This window comes from Cucurbita pepo, chromosome 5 (assembly GCF_057944985.1).
Source record: "Cucurbita pepo subsp. pepo isolate OVF chromosome 5, ASM5794498v1, whole genome shotgun sequence".
Taxonomy (NCBI): domain Eukaryota; kingdom Viridiplantae; phylum Streptophyta; class Magnoliopsida; order Cucurbitales; family Cucurbitaceae; genus Cucurbita; species Cucurbita pepo.
Window position 1 is genome coordinate 2,028,241 of NC_141802.1, and position 21,596 is coordinate 2,049,836.

The 21,596-nt window shown below is 36.3% G+C and overlaps 3 protein-coding genes, 1 long non-coding RNA gene and 1 pseudogene across 5 annotated transcripts; 3 read left to right on the forward strand and 2 right to left on the reverse strand.

Annotated features, from left to right (window-relative positions):
- The first annotated feature begins 202 nt into the window (after window positions 1–202).
- LOC111794997 (auxin-responsive protein SAUR50-like) lies at window positions 203–1,845 on the forward strand. The gene has a single exon (XM_087124208.1). It carries the CDS (start codon window positions 733–735, stop codon window positions 1,135–1,137), a length of 405 nt encoding a protein of 134 aa, XP_086980334.1. The 5' UTR covers window positions 203–732; the 3' UTR covers window positions 1,138–1,845.
- Window positions 1,846–1,979: 134 nt separating this feature from the next.
- Window positions 1,980–5,616, reverse strand: LOC111785238 (ABC transporter F family member 1-like). Its single transcript, XM_023665650.2, has 6 exons — window positions 5,415–5,616; window positions 5,102–5,328; window positions 4,483–4,556; window positions 4,182–4,392; window positions 3,871–4,105; window positions 1,980–3,407 (listed from the first exon to the last, which is right to left on the reverse strand). The coding sequence occupies exons 2-6, from the start codon at window positions 5,318–5,320 to the stop codon at window positions 2,356–2,358; spliced, it is 1,791 nt and encodes a 596-aa protein (XP_023521418.1). The 5' UTR covers window positions 5,321–5,328; window positions 5,415–5,616; the 3' UTR covers window positions 1,980–2,355.
- A 673-nt stretch (window positions 5,617–6,289) lies between these two features.
- On the forward strand, window positions 6,290–12,216 carry LOC111785315 (uncharacterized; annotated as a pseudogene). Its single transcript, XR_015421088.1, has 3 exons — window positions 6,290–6,462; window positions 9,617–9,791; window positions 10,902–12,216. The product of XR_015421088.1 is annotated as an uncharacterized LOC111785315 (transcript).
- A 551-nt stretch (window positions 12,217–12,767) lies between these two features.
- On the reverse strand, window positions 12,768–14,516 carry LOC111796249 (heavy metal-associated isoprenylated plant protein 3). Its single transcript, XM_023679013.2, has 5 exons — window positions 14,362–14,516; window positions 14,181–14,277; window positions 13,882–14,096; window positions 13,661–13,748; window positions 12,768–13,571 (listed from the first exon to the last, which is right to left on the reverse strand). Exons 1-5 carry the CDS (start codon window positions 14,368–14,370, stop codon window positions 13,216–13,218), a joined length of 765 nt encoding a protein of 254 aa, XP_023534781.2. The 5' UTR covers window positions 14,371–14,516; the 3' UTR covers window positions 12,768–13,215.
- A 1,703-nt stretch (window positions 14,517–16,219) lies between these two features.
- On the forward strand, window positions 16,220–20,714 carry LOC111796251 (uncharacterized). Its single transcript, XR_015421089.1, has 2 exons — window positions 16,220–17,232; window positions 18,821–20,714. It is a non-coding gene; the product is annotated as an uncharacterized LOC111796251 (long non-coding RNA).
- Window positions 20,715–21,596: the final 882 nt, after the last annotated feature.

A 21,596-nucleotide genomic window follows, 5' to 3' on the forward strand; every position in this document is an offset into this window, starting at 1 on the left:
TAATGACGTTGAAAATACAAATTTTTTCGAACGAATTTGTATGAAATGGATGCATGTCAAGTAGTTTTGAATAAATTTGAATATTACGATCCTATGATTGGTCGTTTATATGTACCTTTCGCTCAATCGAATGAGATCATAGTTTGGATGTATGTGGAAGTGCAAAAACATAAAAGAAACTAATTAATGCCGATCCCCATCTCTCTCAATAAGTGTTCCTAATCAATTATTACACGAATTGTTCAGTAGTTAATGACCAAATCAAACCCCATTGGAATGGGAGACAATTAAGAACAGGCCACAAGCACAAGCCCAAGGCACAGGACACATTGATGATCAAATGGGTCAGTTCATAAGTTTTATGGCAAATGTTATTGGTACAAAACATTTGGTACTTTTTTCTACCTTCATTTCTCAATGGATTTAGATTATCCTATTTACCAATGACCCATTTTTACGGGTCTCAACAAAATGATTTAGAGACAGATGTGACTACCAATCGAGACGTTTCATGGAATGCTTAGAGTCACGTAGTGTACTCACATGGTATGCTCTTCAAACTCAACTCCAAAACTTGTGTCTGTCCAATCACTTTTGGCCTCTTGGAAGAGCGAAATATCCCATCAATTTCAACTGTTTTGATCCTTTTTTTTTAATTATTTGACCATTCTACACTATAAATTGTGTTCCACACCCTCTTGACAAGGACTAAGCTTTTTGCATTTGCACCAAATGGCTAAGCCTGAGGCCAGTGCCAAGAAGAATGGCATTGTGAAGCTGAAGACTGCTGTTGGGAGGCTGCAGAGGAGCCTCTCCTTGGGTCGAAGGTCCAATTCTGGGCTACACGAGTTCGATCATGAACTTGGGGATGACGACTCGACTCCGGTACCGGAGGATGTCAAAGAAGGCCATTTCGCGGTTGTGGCAGTTGATGCTGAGGAGCCGAAACGATTTGTTGTTCCGTTGAGTTGCTTGAATAATCCGACGTTTTTGAGACTTCTGGAGGCAGCAGCAGAGGAGTATGGATTTGATCATGAGGGTGCGCTGACAATCCCGTGTCGACCGAGCGAGCTCGAGAGGATCTTGGCAGAGGAATGGGAGGAGGAGGAGGAGGAGAATGAGAATCGCTGCTTTTAAGGGATGGTGTGATTTGGGGAACAATAACGTGGGGTTTTGAAGCTATTGAAACGACCAAGAGGATCAAAATTAAGGTTGTTTTTTTCGTAGCTTCAAGCTCTTCACAGCATTGTAAAACTTTTTACCAAGGGAAAAATTGGTATTTTGAGAATGGCCAATCAAAGTTTGTGGTCATTTGATTACATGTTCATTTTTTCTATTGTGTTGTGCTTAATTTGGTGTGTTCTATTTTATGATTCTACTCCTCTTTTTAACCCTTTAAAAATTGTGTCAAAGAATTTAAATATTAAATAAATATATGTGTGTTTTCAGATCATACAATCATTGTCTAAACTAAAGATAGGAAGGAATTATAATGTCCTCTTCCTTTACTTAAACAAGATCTTGTTAATCCTAGGTCCCTAGGATGGCCCTGTCAACATCATGGGTATGTGACTCATGTGGGCTAGGCTTCAAGGACCTTGTCTCCCTTCCTAAGATTACCAATTAGGGGGCCTATGTACATCCAGCGAAGGGCATTCATGTCGGTGCCTTTGGAATTTGCTTAGTTGGTAAACAAGCTGATCTTACACGCACAAAAATTGGCGGTCATCAAAACTAAAAGAAAATGGGAAGAACCCACCAAATTGAAACAGTATGGGCATCAGCCTCGGGTGAATTGAGTATTTGATCGAGTGGATGTGTACTACTAAGAGTACGCATCGACCACTCGCAAATGTAAAAAGGCAAAAAAAAAAAAAAAAAAAATCATTATATAAGTAATTCAGATTTCATTCCTGAAGTGCAGGTCATGCAAAGTTATATTTACTTGATCACTTATCAACAGCAAGAACACCTCACAATTATGCCCCAATAGGAGACAAAATCATTATATTTCATTCAATAAAAAACCGAAAATATAAGAGTGTCTGTGTTCATAGTCGCATGGTGTCTAAAAATAATATGGGATATGGCTCTATCTAGTTGATTCAAAAACCAACTAAAAGATATAGGATACATGAATTAATAATGATAAGCAAAAACATTACCTACTAGCCCCATTAAAATTGCTAGCTCGAAACAATAACCAAGCTCATCAGTGTTTAGACCTTCGGCTTTGTTGTGTTAGCACATCACACGCATGCTGGCCGAGCTGCGGAGTTATGCAACACACCCTAAGCAATGGTCTACACCGTAGATTTCAATAATAACGAAAACTCACGAGTTATACAGCTTCAATTAGAACCCAGCCTTCTTCTTCAAATGTGCCTTGAAGTCCATAATGTCACCCTCCCACCTGGTTACAGCTTGATTCTCACAAACCCATATCTCTTGGGCGACTTGGTTTATAAGTCTAAAATCATGGCTTACAAGAACCAAACCTCCATCCCACTCATTCAATGCCTCTGCCAATGAGTCAATTGTCTCGATATCCAAATGATTAGTGGGCTCATCAAGCAGTAATAAGTGGGGTTGTCTCCATGCTAACCAGGCAAATATAACACGGCTCCTCTGCCCATCAGACAAATTTTTCATTGGCATCACTTGAGCTTTACCGGAGAGCCCAAACTTCCCAATTGCTCCTCTCATCTTCTCTTCCTCATTTCCTGGGTACTCTTTTATCATAAACTGGAGAGCAGACATTTCCATGTCTAGTTTCTCAGTTAAATGTTGATGAAACTGGGCAATTCTAAGGTGATTATGTCGTCTAACCATGCCCTCCAGAGGAACCAGGTCCCCAGTCATCAGCTTCAAAAGCGTACTCTTTCCGGCACCATTAGGTCCAACCAAAGCTATCCGAGAGTCCAAGTCAACTCCAAAGTCAAGGTTCGTATAGATGAGATTATCAGGGGTATAGCCGAACGTTGCTTCCGAAAACTGAAGAACAGGAGGGGGAAGCTTTCCAACATCAACAAAGCGGAAGACAAGAACCTTGTCTCTCACCACCTTTTCAGTAAGCCCACCCCTCTCCATTTTTGCCAGTGTTTTCTCCTTACTCTGTGCCTGCCGGGCTAGTTTTGCTGACCCGTGCCCAAATCTGGCAATATACTCCTTCATGGAAGCAATCTGATCCTGCTCCCACTTGTACATTTTCATCTGGTTTTCTTCCAGGTCAGCACGGGTCTGAACATACTGATCATAGTTACCTGTGTAGATCTTCAATTTTCTGTTCTGCATGTGGATAATGTTTGTGCACACACCGTTAAGGAAGTCCTGGGAATGCGAAACCACAACCAGGATCCGGTCAAACTTCTTCAAGTTCTCTTCTAGCCAGACACAAGCCTCCAGATCTATCATTACAAAAAAATAGAACAGTTGCTCATCAGATACCTCATTTTCAGCAATAAAACAATTGATAAGGCAGAAATGATATACTAAATAATTCAATGAACAAATAAAAGGTTGCACTTAAATTCCACAGCTCTTGCTATTTTATTTGTATATTTAGAAGTAGTACATATATATCCACTGCAAAGGGAGTACGCTTGTATTCCCTAGAAATGGGCTCACTGGATCAGTATGTATGTTCCCCAAGGAATCTAAAGGCTGTGAGATTGATAATAGCAAGAACCAGAATGATCAGCCAATCGGTGTACCAGCAAAGCACTTGCACTAATTATCCAAATCTAAGTTCAACATCAATATTATAAAACTCAAAACCTACTTATTTCTTTAATAGGGTGATAACTGAAAAGATATTAATTCACCACCACCACTCAATCAGCAAAACAAGAAAGCACGAAACATTAATACCTAGATGATTAGTTGGTTCATCCAGTAGAAGGATGGTGGGATTCATGAATAGGGCACGTGCCAAGGCAATCCTCATCCTCCAACCACCAGAGAAGTCCCGGGTTTTCTTAGCTTGCATCTGCTTGTCAAACCCAAGACCATACAGGATTTCAGCAGCACGTTTTTCTGCAGTTGCTGCATCCAGTGCTTCTAAACGTTCATAGATACGATCAAGCTGCTCTCCACCTCCATCATCCTAAATTAAAATAGAACAGTGAATAATGAGCACTAGTAAATTCTTTAGAACATGGAGACTATTGTAATCAACATACTTGTGCAGCCAAAGTTTCTGCCTCCTTCTCTAACTGCAACCTTTCCTCATCACAACTTATAATAGCTTCAAGTGAAGACATGTCAGAAGCTTCAATCTCTCGTGTAAGGTGATATATATCCATGTGCTCTGGAATAGGAAGCTCTCGGCAACCTATTGCCGAAAGAAGTGTAGATTTCCCACATCCATTTAATCCAAGCAAACCATAACGTCTGAAAAAAATTTGTAAATATTGAACATCAAGCACAAGAATCAATGTGGAATTAGAAACTATTTATGCCAGCTCATTATTACAAGCAAACCTGCCATAGTTGAGCTCCAGCTCAGAATCAACGATAAGGTCATGCCCATGAAAGGTAACTGATAAAGACTCTATCTGCAAAAAGCACGAATGTAAGGACATTACCAGCGTCATCACTTACACCTCCCTAATAGCACAACATCGCTTCCAAGTATATCAGCAAGGAATATGAACGACTCAAGTTCAATATTCATATGCTAAAAAAATGGATAGTCCTAGGAGATCTCAAGAAAAATAAACCAGTAGCAGTTCTTTTCAAAATAAAAGAATATTTTAGAAGACAATTAGATGTCACCTAGCCTACTAATGCATTCTCAAACAGACGATTCATCGATAAACAACTGTTCCAATGAGTTCTGTTGAGGAAAAATAACAATGCAACGAAGAATTATTTTTTCCCAACAAAGTTTAAAGCAATAGAACACGGACGAAGACAACGTAAGCATGATAAAAAAAAAAAAAAAAAAAAAAAAAAAAAACTGCATAGTGGAGCATAAACGTATAAAAAAGTGAATTAAAATATTCATCCGGGTATTATAGCCAATGGCTCTTTTTTTTCTTGAAAAAAAGAATTAATAGCTATATCATGATTCTGATTCTGGAATCAAATCAGGGCTTACTCTGATGTCCCTGGAGAGAGGATGTGAGCAAAGCACACCAGTACAAGTACGATCAGATAACTGAAGAGCGTCAACTCCATTCGCCAACTTATCAACTCCATTCTGCGAATCGGCAGATGCCGCCTTGGAAGAAGCGGCCGCCGCTGCTTTTCCTCCTCGCTTAGCCGCCGCAGCTGCCTTCTTCTGAGCCGCTTTCTTCTTGCTCGCGTCGGAAACCATCCTTAACCCTAAAGATTAAAAAATTAAAAAAAAAAACCCTAAAAGCACAATCAAAACGAAATCAGAAACATCGTGAATAATCCCCAATACATACCTGGGGAAACGGAGAGAAAGAAGATCAAAGGAAATACGAGAACGATAGAGCGAGCTAAGAGGCGCGAGTGAGAAGAGGAAGCAGATCTAGGGCTTGAAGAAGTCGCTCTTCGTCTCTCACGGCGCTTTTGTTGTGGGCCTTTTATCAGACCTACGACGCGTAATGCGATGCGGATCAAGGGTTCAAGGTTCCGAAAAAGGTAGGCTTTGGGATCATATTTATAGGAGTCCTTGATGATTCCACGTGTCCTCCACGAAGATCTACTTCTGGTTGGTTGCGTAGCCGACTGAAATTGGGCTGTGAGGGTAAATACGATAATTCACGTGGCACCGATATTGGGCTGGTTCAAGAGAACAGAACCTTAAGACGAAGCCCATGGGCTTAAGGATTTGGCCCAGTTATATGCATTTAAATTTTGAGAAACATTGTATGTGTATGTTTTTTGTTTTTTTTTTTTTTGTTTTTTTTAATGAAACATGTTGGGTTGGATGACAAAACTTCATTGAAAAATCAAAATGGTCGAGTGAGTGTTACATGTCAATAACATTTAGATATGTTTAGAGTGTTTAAATACAGATTACGAAGCTAATTCATTTTACCTCTTAATATTCTATACAAATTAATCCATATTTAATACTTCATTCAGGATGGAAATCAAGTAGATTTTAGGATTTAAAAAATTGATAATTAGGGTTTTCGTGATTTTAAATTATTAGATGTGTGTTAAAACATCGTTTAATTCAAAAAAATTATTAATTATTTTAAATATATGATTTAGAAGGTTTAAAATTTTAATTGATATATCTATAAGTTTGGACATGTATTTTCAAGTGTGGCGCGAATTAATATAATTATTTTAAATATCATTATTAATTCACGGTTTAATGAGTTTAAGAACCGAACCGATTCTATCGCACTATCGTCTCGTCGTCGTTCGATCTCCCTCTCTCCTTGCTTAGGCGCGCGCGCTTTGCCGCCGTGGATATCGCTCCCTCTCCGCATGTGATCGCCTCGATGTCGTTCAATTTCCCTCTCCGACGATGTTAAGGTTAGTTTTCTGGTCACCGGTGGCTTTTTGAATAAATTGGTCTGCCCTTCGGATTCCACCCCACTTTAAAACCCATTATAACCCTGATTTAATAAGAAGAGGGGGAAGAAGGAACAGTGATTATTGGGACAAATCCGTTATTTTCCAATTCTGTGTTCTCTTCTTCGTTCTTGTTTGTATTTACAATTTTGTTTTTACCAATTTTTGACTGTTTCTGAAACAACTCATCACTAAGCCGCATACCTTGTAGTAACATCCATTGTTTGTGGATCTGATTTTGTTCACATGTTAGTATCACGCGAATGAGAATTTGGTCACAAACTTTCCTCCATGATGGATTAGTCTACCTGTGATGTTTTAGTATCGAGCGAATGAGAAGTTTGTCTGGATTAGTCACAACCAATGACGTGCGTGGATTGTTTGTCTGATCTCTTTGTTTTACAACTGAGATGCCATTAGTTTGTGTTAAACTAATGTTACTATTGCATTTGGGTTGCTTCCTTCCATTTCTTAACCTGGGTAGTTTATTGGCAGCTAAAGGGTACATTATTAGAAGTAATTAGATTCCATTTTTGTGGGATCCCACATTGGTTGGAGACGAAAACGAAGCATTTTTTATAAGGATGTGGAAACCTCACCCTAATAGACGTGTTTTAAAACACTGAGACTGATAGGGATACGTAATGGGCCAAAACGAACAATATCTGCTAGCGGTGGGTTTGGGTTGTTACAAATGGTATTAGAGCTAGACACCGAACGGTGTGCCAGTGAGAACGCTGACCCCTAAGGGGTTGGATTGTGAGATCCCATATCGGTTGGAGAGGAGAACGAACCATTCCTTATAAGGTGTAAAAACTTCTTCCTAATAGACGTGTATTGAAATCGTGAAACTGACAACGATAGTAACGAGTCAAAGCGGACAATATTTGCTAGCGGTGGGTTTGGGCTTTTACAATTTTAGTAGTTAAGATCCAAATGTTTTGCTCTATGTGTGTTTTGTTTGTTGTTAGCTTCTCTGTTTCTTTTCAAGTTCTAATTAGGTTCCACTTCTACTGCTTCCAAAGATCATCTCATACATGTGTATGTATGCGAGTAGAAAGTTGCATATATAGCCGTGTTAACAATGTTTTAGGCTCTGGCTTACTCTAAGTAAGAAGTGATTTCTTTCTAAAGAAACCCCATGAGCCTTTTACTCTAGCAACTCTAGAAATCGAGTACTCATGTGTTGGTTGTATTTTTGTCCTAGGATGGCTTCATCTCTGAGACTTCTAAACAAAGTTATTCTAGTCGAACTCTTCGTTAAGTTGAAAATGATATCCTAATTCACTTGTTGGTGGTAAAGCAGGATTATCAAGGACAAGAAAACCTACTAAACAATATTCAGATGTTTGAGAGCATTTTACTGAAGTAGAGGGATGCTATCCTGAATTTCATAAGGCTGCTTATAAATATTAGGCTAAATTAATAAAAATGCTCTCAACTTTTCACATTGTCTCAAAATACTTTTGAACTTTTAAAAGTTTTAATAATACCTTTAAACTAAAATAAAAGTTAAAAAAATACCTACCCTTACCATTAGTTTTGGAGGACAACCATTAGTATTTTGTTTCAAATATATCTTTGAACTTTTAAAACTATTTCAAAAATATCCTTGAACTTTCCAAAGTTTCATTAATACCCTTAAACTTTTCTAAAAACATAAAAAATACTCATAAATTTTTTTAAAAATTTCAAAAATACCTTTATCGTTGGAATATGGCTAGAACGGTTAGTATCACGTTTCAAAAATACCTATGAACTTTTTTCAAAAGTAGCATTAATACCATAACTTAAATTTTTTTAATAAGTTTCTAGAGTTGGTATATAAACGAAAATAGTTTATCTTCACCCCATAGATCACCTCCCTCTTTGATTGTCTCTCTCTTCTTTGCTTTTACCCTGACTCAACAATTTCTCATTTCTCTTTTTTTTTTTCTCACTTCTCGAATATCCTATTAATCCCCTTCTTTTCCACCATCTCTAAAAATTCTCCCATTTATTTTCTTTTCTTTTTTACTCTTTTTAAATAACAAAACTTTGGTGGAAATCTCTCATTTGTGAGCATTTCTAGACATAAACACAAAAAATTTCATCACCCAAATAGACAATATGTTTTCAAATTGCCTATTTGGGTATTAATGTTTCATATTTATGTTTAGAAATGCTCAACAATGAGAAAACTTCTCCTTTTCATTTAGAGTTTTGATATTTAAGAAGAGAAAAAAAGAGAAATGAGGGAAGTTTTAAAGATTGAGGAACAAAAGATGGAGAATAAGAGGATATTCAAGAATCAAGAGAAAAACAAGAAATTGTTGAGCCATAGGTTGAAGTAGAGGAGAGAGATGAAATTAAAGAAGGAAATTTTTATATAGGGTGTAGATAAACAGTTTACGTCCATATACATATATTAACAGTAAGAACTTGTTTAAGGTTAAGGGTATCAATTCTACTTTTGAAAGTTCATGGGTATTTTTATAATGTGGTATTAACGGTAAGGGTACTTTTGAACTTTTTAAAAAAGTTCAAGGACATTAATAAAACTTTTGAAAGTTAAAGTGTATTTTTAGAACAAAGTACTAATAGTTCCATCCAAAACTAATGGTTAGAATATTTTTGAACTTTTGTCAATAGTTAAGGGTATTATTGAAACTTTTGAAAGTTCAAGAATATTTTTGATGCAAAGTACAAAGTTCGAGGGTATTTTTATTAATTTAGCATAAATATCACCGGGCTACATATGCACGTGATTCTTGTGCAACAAATTTTAAAAGGCACTCAGGAGAAATGTAAGAAGTATAGAAGTTAAAGAATTATGTTGAAGTAGATTCTAAATGTAATTTGATAACTAATCTTTCACCAAGAGAATTATTTAACGATGTTTGCTTGTATGGTCCTATTGAATGAATTGCCATTTAAGTTTGTAAATGAAGAATTTCATAAATTTTGTAAGGCATTAAATCCTAAGTTTGTAATTTCATAACGAATCACTATTGCAAAAGGTTGTTTCCAATTGTACGAGGGAGACAAAAAAGGTTTAAAAGTGCTTTAATTTGAATAGCCAAAAAGTTTGTTTAGCGTTTGATACATGACTTTCATTCATGATATTAATTATAAGGTCATAAAGAAGAGGAGGTGGGGAAAAAACTTGACCAAACCATTGGCGGATTCGTTTTTGGAGGGGGCTTATTTGCTTTTCTGTTGATTTCTCAAGCGTTCTTTCATGGTTTTTCATTCTTTCAACTCCAAAGTTCCCGTCTTCATGTCTCCAGTTTGTATGCAAGTATACCAAGGTTAGCTATTTCGTCCCAAACACTCCAGTCTTCCTCAGGTTCCTTCCATTTGAAACTGAATTGGCTGCCTTAGTTTCATCATTTAGAATTGAGATTCCTTAAGATTCTAGTATTTTTCTCTAAATTTTGCAGAGCTTTACGTTGCCGGATGTCCTGTTTTGTACTGAATCATTTGTTGGGCTGCTTATCATTCATGTAGATAAGTTTAGGTCTGTGGGAATTCGATTGTTTATATTATATTTGTGGGTTCTTGTTACGTTCTTCCTTGGAGCTCATTGATTGATAATTCAAGTTTCACAATCTCTAAACATTCAGGTCAGGCTCCACTTGAGCTAAAATCTTTGATTTTCTCATGCATACGAATATTGCAACGCTTATAAAAAGTTAAAATGTTTTTCTTTTCCTCTTTTGTTTTCTTGACTTGGTGTGATTTTATTTATCTTTTTTGTTGGAAATGGCTACCGATAAGCCTAAATGTACTTAATTAGATATTATGCATATCCTTATAGCGTGTGTTTGCTTTATTAATTATTTCATCATGTGCCCAATCTGCATCCCTGGTTCAAGCTGGAGCCAGCTTTCTTTCTTAATGGATTCAATCTCTCTTTATCGTTAATCTGTTGAATTGAAGCTCAATTGCAACCTAACCAGGATTATTTATAAAGTTAACAAATCTATCGTGATGAATAATTAATATAATAGAAGTTTCTCTACTTTATTTGCTGGTTCTTTAAGCTTTAATGTTTCCGTATGAACTTGAGTAATGACTGGTGAAATATTTTATTCATGCAATTTTGAGGATGGAAAGCCTTTAATTTATTGCAATTCTGTCCAATGATTTACTTTGTTACTTACCAATAAAATGCTTAATTTTCATCTGATTTGTTTGTTTGCATAATCATTAACGTCTGGTGATATCAGTTGAAGTGCGTGCAAGCTTGCCTGAATACCGATCAATATTAAAAAAAAAAAAAAAAAAAAATCCTTTTGTTGCTCCTCCAATCTTTTGGTTTGTTGTGTGTGTGAATCTATTATTCAATTGTAAGGGATGCTTTTTTTCAATATTGTCCTAACTGACACTATTTCTGATGGTTATGATATCTTTTGGAGTGCACGCAGGGTTCTTGGTCGAGAGGCATCATCGACATTGTTGTTAGAAACCTTTACCTCGAAATTTTAGGTCCGTTTAGGTTATGGAAGGTGAATAGGTTCATTAAGAGATTAAACTAAGAGGCCTACACAGATTCAAGGAAACATTAAATGAAATTCATATTTCAGCAAATACGATGAAATATGAAAAAGCTATCCAAGGGAGGCATCTAAACAAACATTGTTCCATAATTTGTAAAAATTCCTAAAATATCGCAAAGAACTTACTCAATCCCTAAAACATTGTTCTAGGGCCGAATCTACTTTCTCGACTGTGTGCTTGTCGCCTTTAATCCATGGAGGTTGAGTTATCTAACTAAGGTATGGTCGATGGACAATCAGGGAATATTCTTGTACTATCTCTTTTGGTCTTGAGGGATAGGAGTGGTTTGGTTACACCAAAGATAGTTATTGGTTCGAGGAGGCACGGTAAGATTCAGTAATTGTTGTAACCTATTACCTGGCTAAGATGTGGCTACCCATACCTGATTTTGTTACATGTTTTTGTCCTACACGTCTTTTTTGTTTAGCATACCAATTCATTCTCCAAGACTGAAATCATTGCTAGTTTGAAAACCCATGGGATATTTTAACATTTTGGATAGGTGATTCAAAGAGGATCTTGAACATATGACAGCTGAGAATGAAAGTATTAAGGTGTCATGTGCTGCGATTATTCTCATCTTTGAAATACATAACAGCTAATGTGGTAGATAGAAATAATGGACGGATTGTAGCAACTGCATCCACAGTTGAACACTCCACCAAGTGCTCACTTGAATGTGGCTAGGCGACCGTGGACGGTCTGGAACCGGGGCAAGGAACTGGGATTTGTGTGGACATAAACAAGGAAATTGAGAAGAAAGGGTACAAAAACCGCACAAAGATCAGGGCTGTAGTCAACTCACTCCAGAATCATGGTGTTAAAACTTATTCTCGACGATAATGTTGATGATGCATCTCGACCTAGCATAAGCATCCAGAAACATTCTTATTGTCATTAGCTGGGGAAAAGGGGGGGTGAGGCTTGAGTTCCACCAGTCATTTTGATGAGATGCTGCTATCTAAGGCTAAATGGAAGGAGCTATCTTTATTAGTTGCTATCAGATTAGACGTAATTCTGCGCATGATTTTTGGAAGTTTATGAAAGCAGAGATAAGTTTTGATGTCCACTTCTATAAATGGTCGCTCAGTGGTAGTGAAAGTGAAACCAACCATTACCGATGTTAAATCTTCATCTCTCTTTGCACTTTTTCTCCTCTCTCATGATAGTTTTGTTTTCTTCATTTTCCACGGACCACAGACTTTTTTTTTCGAGTTTTTTCTCAAGATGTTTAAAACGTTCTCTTCTCCAATCGATATAGGACCCTCCAATCCACCTCTCTTTGGGGCCCAACATCCTTGTTGGCACACTGCCTCGTATCCGCCTCCCTTCGGGGCTCAGCCTCCTCGTAGGCACATCTTTCAGTGTCTAACTCTCATACCATTTGTAACAGCCCAAGCTAGTAGATATTGTTCTCTTTGGGCTTTCTCTTTCAAGCTTACCCTCAAGGTTTTTAAAATGCGTTTGTTAGAAAGAGATTTTTACACTATAAAAAATGTCCCGTTCTCCTCTCCAACCACGTAGATAGAGATTAACTTTGGGGCAGTCAAGAGGTCAATTCTTCCATCCAGCTCCGCCTAATGCCTGTTCGTAGTGAGGAAGGATTGTGGAATAAAAGATAATAACCAAGTATTTTCAGTTATTAGAAAGAAAATTCCATTTCATAGGAGAGCTTGATTGTTGTTACTATGTTTGAATGTGGAAAAGATTAGCCCAAAAGACAGTTGAATCAGAATGGCGGGATTGAAAGATATCATTCAGATGAACTTGTCCCTACACAAAAAAAAGAAAGACGAAAAGAGGTATTGAAATTCAAAGGAAAATGAGAGCCCTTTTTGTTTTTGAGTGAAAAAGTGAGATTCCAAATTTCCACTCCTCAATTATTGGTAGAAAGGTATGTTAGAGAGGTGCATGACTGTGTTATCCAACTCTTCTTTCTTTCCTCCACTTGGTTCAATGGGAAAGGTCTCTGTCTTTCCTGGAAGGATGCCACCAACAAACCCCACCTCTCACTTCACTTCCGGACTATGCATTTTGGACTAATCTTTCTCGCCTTTATCCCCCGAGACACCATCTTTAACCTCATAACTCAACGATAATTGACATATAATGTTTCCTTACAGAAAAGAATGGAATGAAAAGGTACATATTTCTAAGAAACTATATTGGTTGTCACATAACCGAGCAAGCATTTGGATTTTCATCGCTGAACATTTGAACCGAAGGTAAATGTTCTCCACCATACCCGTACCCGTACCCATATCCCGAAACTGGAACTGCCATGTGATCAAGTCTGTGACCATCTCCCCCGCCACTGCCATTTGCGGGTTGCGCAGCATCTCCGCTGCTCTTGTTCTTGTCGCTGCTGTCTCCTCCCTTAGCTTCATCGTCTTTGTCCTTCTTCGGCACCACCACTGCAACTTTCCTCCTTAGTTTCTCTTCCAAATTCTCTATCAGAGCCTTCACGTCCATTTTTCCTTTTACCATTACTAAATCCTTTTGTCTCTCAATCGCCATATCCTCCACTCCTGCAAGGAACACCCATTCAAAGAAAATCATTGATTGTTTTATCCAATTGAATGATAAGGTAATTAATTAAATTTAAAAGTAAATTTACCCTTGGTCCTGGCTACCACTTTGTAAATCTTCTCTATGCAACCCTGGCAGTGCAGTTCCACCTTCAAAGTCACCGTCGTCACCGGAGTCTGGTCAGAATAATCCAAATATAACAATTAATCAGTAAAATAATTCAAAAAATTCGAGTTAATTAACTGTTGACAGTTGGCTTGTTGTCTAACATGCGCCTTTGAGTGAAGCGCACGTTAGTTCCTCACCCACCTCTTTGTCTTTGGACTTCTTTTCCTCTGGTTTTTTATCAACGACGGCGGGCTCGTCCGGTTTCTTGGATTCCTTTTCTTTCTTGTTCTCCGACGAGACAATGTCGATTTTCTTCTTTGTTTTATCGGCGAGCTTCTCTCGGAGCTTGGCAGGGTCGAATTTTCCGATGACTGTCAGCTTGTTGGCTTCCCAGTCTGCTCTCGCTCTCTCAACGCCTTCCAAAGAAGAAAATTAGAAATTAGCTTTAGATCCAAAAGAAATCAGCGAAGAGAACGCAAAAATTGTTTGGGAATTCATACCTTCGATTTCTCGGACGCACTTTCTGATTTTGTTGGCGCAGCCTTCGCAGTGCATGTCGATCTTGAACACAGCAGTGGTGGTGTCTTCATTCTTCTTCTGTAAACAGAGAGAAAGTAAAGCAGATGAGTATGAGAAGAAAAATGGAAAGGATTAGAAGAAAGATGAATTGAGTTAAATGACCTCGCCCATTGTTAGGATGGAATTGGAGTTTTGGGGTTTGGTTTGTGAAAGAAATGGGAGTGGTTTGCAGAGTATTTATAGCGGCGAAAACTGGGCAGCTTTCACTCAATAAAGTTGAGAAGATGATAGGCATGTGATGTTGAATTGATTGGATTAAAAATTGAACATATGAAGTGAAGTCAAGCGTTTACTTGGGTAGTAGTGCGTAATCTGTGGGTCAATTAATTTAATGTGGTCTGTGAGACACTGAGGCTGCTAAGAAGCTTCCATGGCAAGTCGGTCATCGGCAAGCCGCGTGCTTCACTTTTGGGTAAATGCTTGCTGTTATTAGTTTAGTCTCATTCATTTATCAATGGGATATTTAGAGAACTATTGAGCCTTCCTACAAGGTCATTGATTCATATGTCCATAGAATGGACACGGGTTGAGTCTTCATCTATTAATGTACAACGAGTAATGGAGACATCAAGGCTTTTGTTCCAAAACAACATCAGACCCCCACTCAACCCGACGTGACACTTGGGACATAGAGACAATTATCAAAATCTGTGAGATTCCACGTCGATTGGGGAGGAGAATGGAACACCCTTTATAAGAGTGTGGAATGATATCATAGGACAATATCTGCTAGCGGTGGAATTAGACTGTTACAAATGATATCCAGACATTTGGCGATGTGCCAGCAAAGAGACTGTTCTCCGAAGGGGGTAGACACGAGGTAGTGTGCCAGTAGGACGCTGGACCTCGAAGGGGGGTGGATTTGGTAGAAATCCCACATCGATTGGAGAAAGGGGTAGACATGAGGTAGTGTGGCAGTAGGATGCTGGACCCCAAAGGGGGGTGGGTTTGGTAGGGGTCCCACATCGATTGGAAAAAGGAACGAGTGTCAGGACGTTGGGTCCTAAAGGGGGGTGAATTGTGAGATCCCACATCGGTTAGGGAGGAGAATGAAACTTTTTCTAACAGACGCGTTTAAAAAAAAAAATCTTGAGGGGAAGCTTAGAAGAGAAAGCCAGAGAACAATATTTGTTAGGGATGGGCTTAGGTTATCACAAAATCTAACTCAACTTTTAACTTCACTCGAGAGAATCCAAAGTCTTAGTGTCAAGTAAAAATATCGAACGGTGTGTCTATTTTTAAGCACTTCACAACATAACCAGCATTTAAGGCTTTCCCAACCATTGAACGTTCCAACAAAGTATTTTCATGGCGTTCTACAAAGACTGGTTTCTAGCCTCTGCCATTGTACCTTCAAATTCTCAGATGGGTTAAATTTAGATCGTCGTCTTCGACATCGACCCCAACTTGGTTTGTTTAGTACTCCATCTTTATTTAAACACAAGAACAACCTTATAACGCTGATTACATCAAAACGTTCGTTAGTGCCCATAGTACATAGTATTTGAGATTTAGATTGGGCCTACAAACAACATATAGCCCAGTTTTATTTGTCAGTTTTGGGCCGCTGAATACAGAAATTTAGGAACCCACAAAAAACAATTTCCAAATTTAATGCACCAAGGACCAAGGAGTAAGGAAAATCAATCAATTATGAATCCACTTGCTACAAATATCTGCCCCTTGTATTATTTAATGATGAGGGTATATTTGTCTTTTTCCCACTGTACGGCCCTCACCATTATTTGATTTCCCTTCTTTTCTCCCCGATCATTCGGGTCGCTTCCCTGCCTCTGCTCCTCCCAGATACCACGCTTCTTCGTTTTATACACAATTTTTTTTTTTTTTTGAAATTTTTTAAACTCATTAAAAAATTAGTAACTATTTTTTTTTAAATAATGTTATAAAAATCCAGCATTATTTGAAAAGAAAATTTATATTATGGTATAAATATAATATTTGCATCTTAGAATCCTATCCATTTGAGATATGAATATCAAATGAACGGTGTTAGATCAAACGCGAACATGATTTGAGATAAGGTTTGTACCACATGGATTACATAATTTGAGATTATGTCCGTACCATCTGAATTATGATATGAAATTGAATTCGCTTAGTTTGAGATAAGGTTCGTATTAAATTTTGATTTTTTTGATTTTTTATTATTATTATTTTGGAAAATCAAGGACGAAGAAGAATCTGTGGAGTTCACGCGTCGGAGGGTATATTTGTCTTTTAGTAAGCGCAGTAAAAAATGAATAAATATATATCTTTTTGTAGATGGAATAAAATCCGTTTGTCGTATATGGTCACGCCCACCCAATTATTCCAGGGGCTTCCATGCAAATCATTTCTTTTTTATTTTTACCCCGCTTTTTTTAGTTTTTTGTAGAAATAGTATTTTTATTTATATTAAGAGAAACAGAAACAGAAAAAAAAAAAAGTGGAGAAAAGAAAAAGGAGGGGGGGGAGCATGTGGAGAGCAGGTGGTAATGAAGACGTGGCGAATGGTGATTGATGGAAGGAAGAAAACCCACGTGGGGAGGATGGTATGGATCACGTGGGCAAAGTGAAGCAGCCAATTCCAGAGAACCACATCAGTCCTGGTACTGTACCATAAATAAGCGAGTTCGTCGCGTCCTTATCTCTTCCTCCCTTGCCCTAACGCCCGCCCCGCCTCGCCCCGCCCCGCCCACTTCTTGGCTCCATTTCTCGCAATCTCCGGATCTCTTTGATTATATAATCTTCTCTCACGTTTGTACACAACGCACCAGAAATCATCAGAAATTTATGGCCAAATTGTTAGCCTTCTCCTGCATTTGCACCTACACCTTCAGCTTTGCTTCTTCTTTTCTCTTCAAATGCACAAGGCCACTGAGGTGCAGGTGCTTCTGCAAGTGAATGCCATCTTGGCTCTCTCTCTCTCTCCGCCACCGCCGCCGCCATCTCCTCCCCGTACGGTTTTTTCAGGTAATCCATTTCCTCATAAATCTGGATCTTCTCCACTTCTTAAGCTATACAATCCATTTATCAGAATGTAGGACTGTGGAACTCTTCTTTTTCTTCCGCTCTCTCTCTCTTTATATATATATATATATATATATATATATATATATATATATATATATGTATATGTGTATATTTTTGTAGAGATCGAGATCGAGATCTTCACACTTTCAGTTTTTATTTGCTGTTTCAACATGCATCTGCTAAATTCATCGATTGCATCTGTTTCTCTATCCAAAAACAGAGAGGACTTAAACAGTTTATGTGGAAGAATTTTGTAAAAATTTATGAAACAAACTAGCGTGTGTGAGAATTCGTTTTTGAACGGACTTTTTTAGTTTAACGTGTTCTTTTTAGTACACTAAACTAATTATTCATTAGTATTATGTTCATTTTGAAGAATTTCTAGATATGAACAACTTTAGATATTCACATGCATAAACAATTGTATGTTTTATGTGAATTAAATTCAAATTAATCTAGGAATTCCTTTTTCTTCACTCCCTCTACTTGTACAAAATAATATGAACCCAAAGTTGTTCAGAAATTGAATCTGTTGGACATGGGAGACTGAAAGTGTTTCGGGAAAGATCGTAAGCAAGAATGTAAAGTTGACTGGATTTCTTCTTTAAACAGTGTGTGCCTGAATTTTCTACCTTAATTTCTCGGAGCATCTTAAATGGTCCATTAGGAAAGGATAAAAACAAAATTAATACAGTAAGGAAATTTAAAATAATTGAAAAATATAAGGGGGAAGAAGAAATCCCCAAACATTCATTCAAATAATTGAGAAGCCCCATGCAATGATCGTAAAATATTGTTGAGGAAATTAATTATTAGTGGTAGCTTCCTGAACATCATCGAAAACGCCAAATAATCTGCAGATTATAACATTTAGCTAAATTTGTGGCAAAATTAATAAAACCCAGAATTCTCATCATAAACCTAGTGATTAGTGGTAATTTAACACCCTGCCTCTATTTTGAAGGGTAGATTTCAATTATTTTAGATCTAATCTCTTAGTAATTGATCGGTGATCTGTAAATCAAAATATGCTGTTCACTTAACTTGCATGAACAGGAAGCACAGTCCAAGCATATTGATGTTTGAAAGGCCTTGAATTGTTGTAGGGGAAAAGTAATTAAATACTGAAGGGGTACGAGTGAGTTGTACCTGGATTATTTGACTTGGCCAACATTGTTTGTTTGTCCTACCGTACCATTTTCCTCATGATCTTCTATTTAGTATACTTTAGTTTTAGAACAGTGAATTCTGACCCCTTATTATTTTTAGGTTTTATTAAACCACGAGTAGTTTGATATTTTTTTTATAAAAAAAATAGAGTAAGAAAGAAAACTGATATTTCACTGGGTTTATATAATTATTACACAATGTCAACTAAATTAAAACCGTAATTTATTCTCAATTGCTTTTACAGTTTGCTTTAAATAGATGGAGGATTAATTTTATCATTTACAAAGATTCTTGTAATAATTCAAAATTAAAAAGAAAGAAATAAAATAAAATAAAATAAAAGTTCCATATCTTTTAGGTTGAGAAGAATGGACTCTACCAAAGGAGGTCACTTGTAGAGGTCACTTGTGGTTTGGAGTCGGAGAATATATTTTCCGATGATTCTAGGTCGGCTTCAATCTAACTTCGATCGGTACGTATGACTATTTTTTAGCTAATTTAAATTCGTTTGAGTCAAGTTTAAATTATGAACCAATTTTTATAGAATTCTAATTTATATAGTAGAATTTTAAATTATGATCGTGGAGTTCTTTAAGTAAAATTAAATTTTAAGGAGTAGTCGCTAGTAAAAAGGTACCCAATGACTTCGGCCTAGGCCAATCAAGTAAGTGTCTCCACTATTAGCTTGGTTTGATGAATTGTATTATGCATGATGATGCAATGTCCCATGGCTCCTCTAATTGTTATATGTATGAATGATATATTAAGTTATGCTAGGTTCCTCTAATTGTTATATGTATGAATGATATATTAAGTTATGCTAGGTTTTGATGTTATGTTATGATGAGTCATATATGTCATGTTATGCTGCGTTATACTATGATAACTTATATTGCGTTATACTATGATAACTTATATCATGTATAAAAGTTATGTTATATTGGTGATCATATCATATTGTATAAAGTTGTTATTAAATCAATTATATATGATAGCATAAACTTTCGTAGAACATGTCATGAAAGCTATGTTATGTATCTTGGAATTTACAAGAATTATGCTTGTATAATTCATGACTTGTTAGGCTATAAATGGAGGGAAACTTGTTTTGCATCATACATTATGCCAGGATTATATAAGCTATGGGGATTTCATGCTTATTTATATGTCATGTGCATTGGGATATTTCACCCATATGATGAGTACAGATAAATACATTATGACATTTATGTTCGTCATGTTATTATGTGTGTCCTTCCTTCCATAACATTTGGCAACAACCCATTAGCAAGTGCTAGCTTGACAAGCCAAGTCGAGGGAGTGTGTGAGCCCACTTGGCGGGCCCATGCACACATGCGTGAGCCATCCATAGAGAAGTACTATACATTTAACCTTGTTGAGCCTAAAGTCATGTTATGATGTTTTAAGATGATAGATCTTACCATGTTGCATGTGTTTGCCTTTTCTTACCCAATAGTGTGGTTACAATGATGTCGTGATGAAAGTCATAGAACCATGTAGAACCACAGGGTAGTTGCATATTGTCTAGATCATGACATTGTTTTATTTAAATATCACGTTATTTAAATATTTTATTATGAATGTTTAAGCCCATGACATCATTTTTTAATTTATAATTTCATCTCGATGACTTGAACGGTGTCAATTTTGCCGCTTTAATTAGTTTGGTTAAATATGACAATTCATTTGCACAAAGAGCGTATTGAATATTTGTATATATTACTTTTACATGATCTTTTCTATTTGATTCGTTATATTAAGATTTAGAGTGGCAAGTGTCGGTATACGTTAAAATTACAAGTCTAATCATTAATTTTTGTAGTTTAGATCCCCTCTCTAACTTTTTTTTTTCTTCATATTTTAAATTTTATTATATTTGATTCTAATTATTTGTTTTTGTGCCACCGCATATTGGTCTCTCTAAATCATTTCTTTCAACTCTCCAATTTTCCAGAAATTAAAAACAAGAATAAAAAACCAAACATTGAAATAATTATTAATTTTGACGTATTAAAAACATTAAAATTAAAAAATGAAAAGTTTAATATTTTGTTAGATATAAAATTAATTTTAACTTTAATAGATTTATTAATCAAAAAGAAAAAATTTTCCCAAGAAATATTCTATACAAAGTGGAACTTTACGAATCTATTTGTCATTTTCAACATTTAGAGATACATCAAGCGCATATATATATATTCTTATTTTTTAATTTTTTAATTTTTTTTTTTTTTTTTTTTAAAAAGAAAAAAAGAAGAGATGTATGGTAATGGCGATTGGGTTGAAAGTTGAAACCGAGCTGAGAAAAGTGGGCCAAGCCCACACAAATCCCTTTCAGAGAGACACGCAGTTTCTGACAGCCACACGAATTAGAAATCTCTACGTCTACCAACTTTTTTATTTATGCCCCTTTCCTCTCTCAAATTTAACTACCTTCCAAAAAGTTTTTAAAATTTTACAAAAAAAAAAAAAAAAAAAAAAAATCTAAATATTCAATTTTGTGCCTTTTTAGGTCTCCTTCTAAAATTCATGACCTCACTCGTCACAAAATCAAAACTCTATAAATTTATTAGATATCAAATTGTTGAGGTTTATTGGGAGTGAGTCTCCCATTAGTTAATTTAGTGGAAGATTATAGATTTATAAGTGGGCTTCTAATATATTTTATTCGAGGGAATGATTGTTGAGAATTATTGGGAGTGAGGTTGAGAATTTATAATAAGCATTTTATAGTCTTTATAATGAGAATTTATTCTCAAAGTAGATAATATCATCTAATATTATATATTTTTGTAAAATTTAAAAAGAATTTATAATATTCTCACATACAAATTCTTATAACGAATTGAAGCAAAATACAATAATTAATGTCTATCTGATCTCATTACAAGACATATATATTTGACTAAAGTCGAACATTTGAATTTTCATTTTTACATATATTATTAAACTAAAAAAAATAATTATTTCGTTAATTTGATTAAATAAACGAGCATTTTATCCATTGGGTATTATAGGGTTGCGTATGAAAATTTACAACCTCAAAAGATCCCAAAATTAAAGATGGTGGTCCCAAGTTGAGGTGTAATGTCAATTTAAAAACTTAATGTGGC

Coding starts and splice junctions, on each gene's coding strand:
- LOC111794997 (XM_087124208.1), top strand. CDS start 733: ATGGCTAAGCCTGAGGCCAGTGCCAAGAAGAATGGCATTGTGAAGCTG.
- LOC111785238 (XM_023665650.2), bottom strand. CDS start 5,320: ATGGTTTCCGACGCGAGCAAGAAGAAAGCGGCTCAGAAGAAGGCAGCT. Junction 4,393..4,482: donor CTGGAGCTCAACTATGGCAG/GTTTGCTTGTAA, acceptor AATTTTTTTCAG/ACGTTATGGTTTGCTTGGAT. Junction 4,106..4,181: donor CAGAAACTTTGGCTGCACAA/GTATGTTGATTA, acceptor ATTTTAATTTAG/GATGATGGAGGTGGAGAGCA.
- LOC111796249 (XM_023679013.2), bottom strand. Junction 13,749..13,881: donor AGAAGTCCAAAGACAAAGAG/GTGGGTGAGGAA, acceptor TATTCTGACCAG/ACTCCGGTGACGACGGTGAC. Junction 13,572..13,660: donor AGTGGTAGCCAGGACCAAGG/GTAAATTTACTT, acceptor TGTTCCTTGCAG/GAGTGGAGGATATGGCGATT.